Below are 1,568 nucleotides of genomic sequence, written 5' to 3'. Positions count from 1 at the left end.
GTGAAATCAAGGAAAAGATGGGCTATTAGGAACATGAAAAATGTTCAGCTAGGCTTGGGTAACTAAAAAATCCCATGCATTGTATTATCCGAGCCTAAGGACTAAATTGCAAATATATGAAAGTATAGGGGTAAAATAGTAATTTCACCCAAGTATGAATTTTGGGTCGTTTTGAGTAATTATCCAACTCACGATTTGGAATTGGCTGCCATAGTGTTTGCCTTGAAAATTTGGCATCATTATTTGTTCAGGGAAACTGCCATGTCTATACCGATCATAAGAGCCTCAAGTATTTGATGACTCAAAAATATCTGAATTTAAGACAAAGGAGATGGTTGGAAATGTTAAAAGATTATGAGCTTATAATTGATTACCATCGGGGAAAGGCGAACATGGTCAGCGACGCTTTGAGTAGGAAGTCTCTATTCGCTTTGAGGGTCATGAATACACAGATGACCTTATATGATGATGGTTCCATTTTAGCTGAATTGAGAGCTAGGCTGACTCTTCTCCGTCAAATTTGTGAAGCTCAAATATCCGATGAGGAATTACAAGCTATGAAATTTCAGTGTGAAGAAACTCGTGAACAGGACTTTCAGACTGAGTCCGATGGATGCTTGAGATTTTGGGGAAGAATCTGTGTTCCGAAGAATGCCGAGTTGATCCAGACTATTTTAGACAAGGCACATAACAGTTGTATGTCAATTCATCTGGGAAGCACCAAGATGTACAATGACTTGAAGGAAGCTTATTGGTAAAATGGCATGAAAAGAGATATATCAGAATTTGTAACAAGATGTTTGATTTGTCAGCAGGTTAAAGTTGAACATCAAGTACCCTCTAGTTTACTTTAGCCTATTGTGGTCCCTGAGTGGAAATGGGATCGGGTCACTATGGATTTCGTGACCGGGTTGCTAGTGACTCCAAGAAAGAGAGATGCTATTTGGGTGATTTGATAGATTGACTAAATCAACCCATTTTATACTAGTATGCATAGATTATTCTCTAGATAAGTTGGCTGATTTGTACATTTCAGAGGTTGTTAGACTTCATGGTGTACCATTGTCGATTATTTTAGATAGAGATTCGAGATTTATGCTGCGATTTTGGAAAAAGTTGCAAGCTGCTTTGGGAACGAAACTAAATTTTAGTATTGCTTTCCACCCACAAACTGATGCACAATCCGAGAGAATAATTCAGACACTTGAATGCTTAGATGTTGTGTTCTTGAGTTTCAAGGTAGTTGGAAAAATTATCTACCTTTGGTTGAATTTGCTTACAACAACAGTTATCAGTTTCTAAGAATGGCAGCTTATGAGGCATTATACGGCCGAAAGTGTCGAAGTCCTTTGTATTGGATAGAGCTTAAGGAAAGTAAAATTTTCGGAGTTGATTTGATCAAAGAAACCGAGGATAAAGTTAAGGTGATTTAAGATTGTTTGAAAGCAGCGCCGGATAGATAGAAATCGTATGAGGATTTGAAAAGAAAAGAAATTGAGTATCAAGTGGGTGACAAGGTATTCTTGAAGCACCCTGGAAAAAGGTTTTAAGATTCTGTAGAAAAGGAA

General features: G+C 37.5%; 1 protein-coding gene across 1 annotated transcript; it reads left to right on the top strand.

Moving 5' to 3' along the window:
- Positions 1 to 392: 392 nt before the first annotated feature.
- Positions 393 to 758, top strand: LOC108478006 (uncharacterized). The gene has a single exon (XM_017780450.2). It carries the CDS (start codon positions 393 to 395, stop codon positions 756 to 758), a length of 366 nt encoding a protein of 121 aa, XP_017635939.2.
- Positions 759 to 1,568: the final 810 nt, after the last annotated feature.

This window comes from Gossypium arboreum, chromosome 12, assembly GCF_025698485.1.
Source record: "Gossypium arboreum isolate Shixiya-1 chromosome 12, ASM2569848v2, whole genome shotgun sequence".
NCBI classification, from domain to species: Eukaryota; Viridiplantae; Streptophyta; class Magnoliopsida; order Malvales; family Malvaceae; genus Gossypium; species Gossypium arboreum.
The sequence above is the reverse complement of the archived record's forward strand: the minus strand, read 5'-3'. Positions and strand labels throughout refer to the sequence as shown.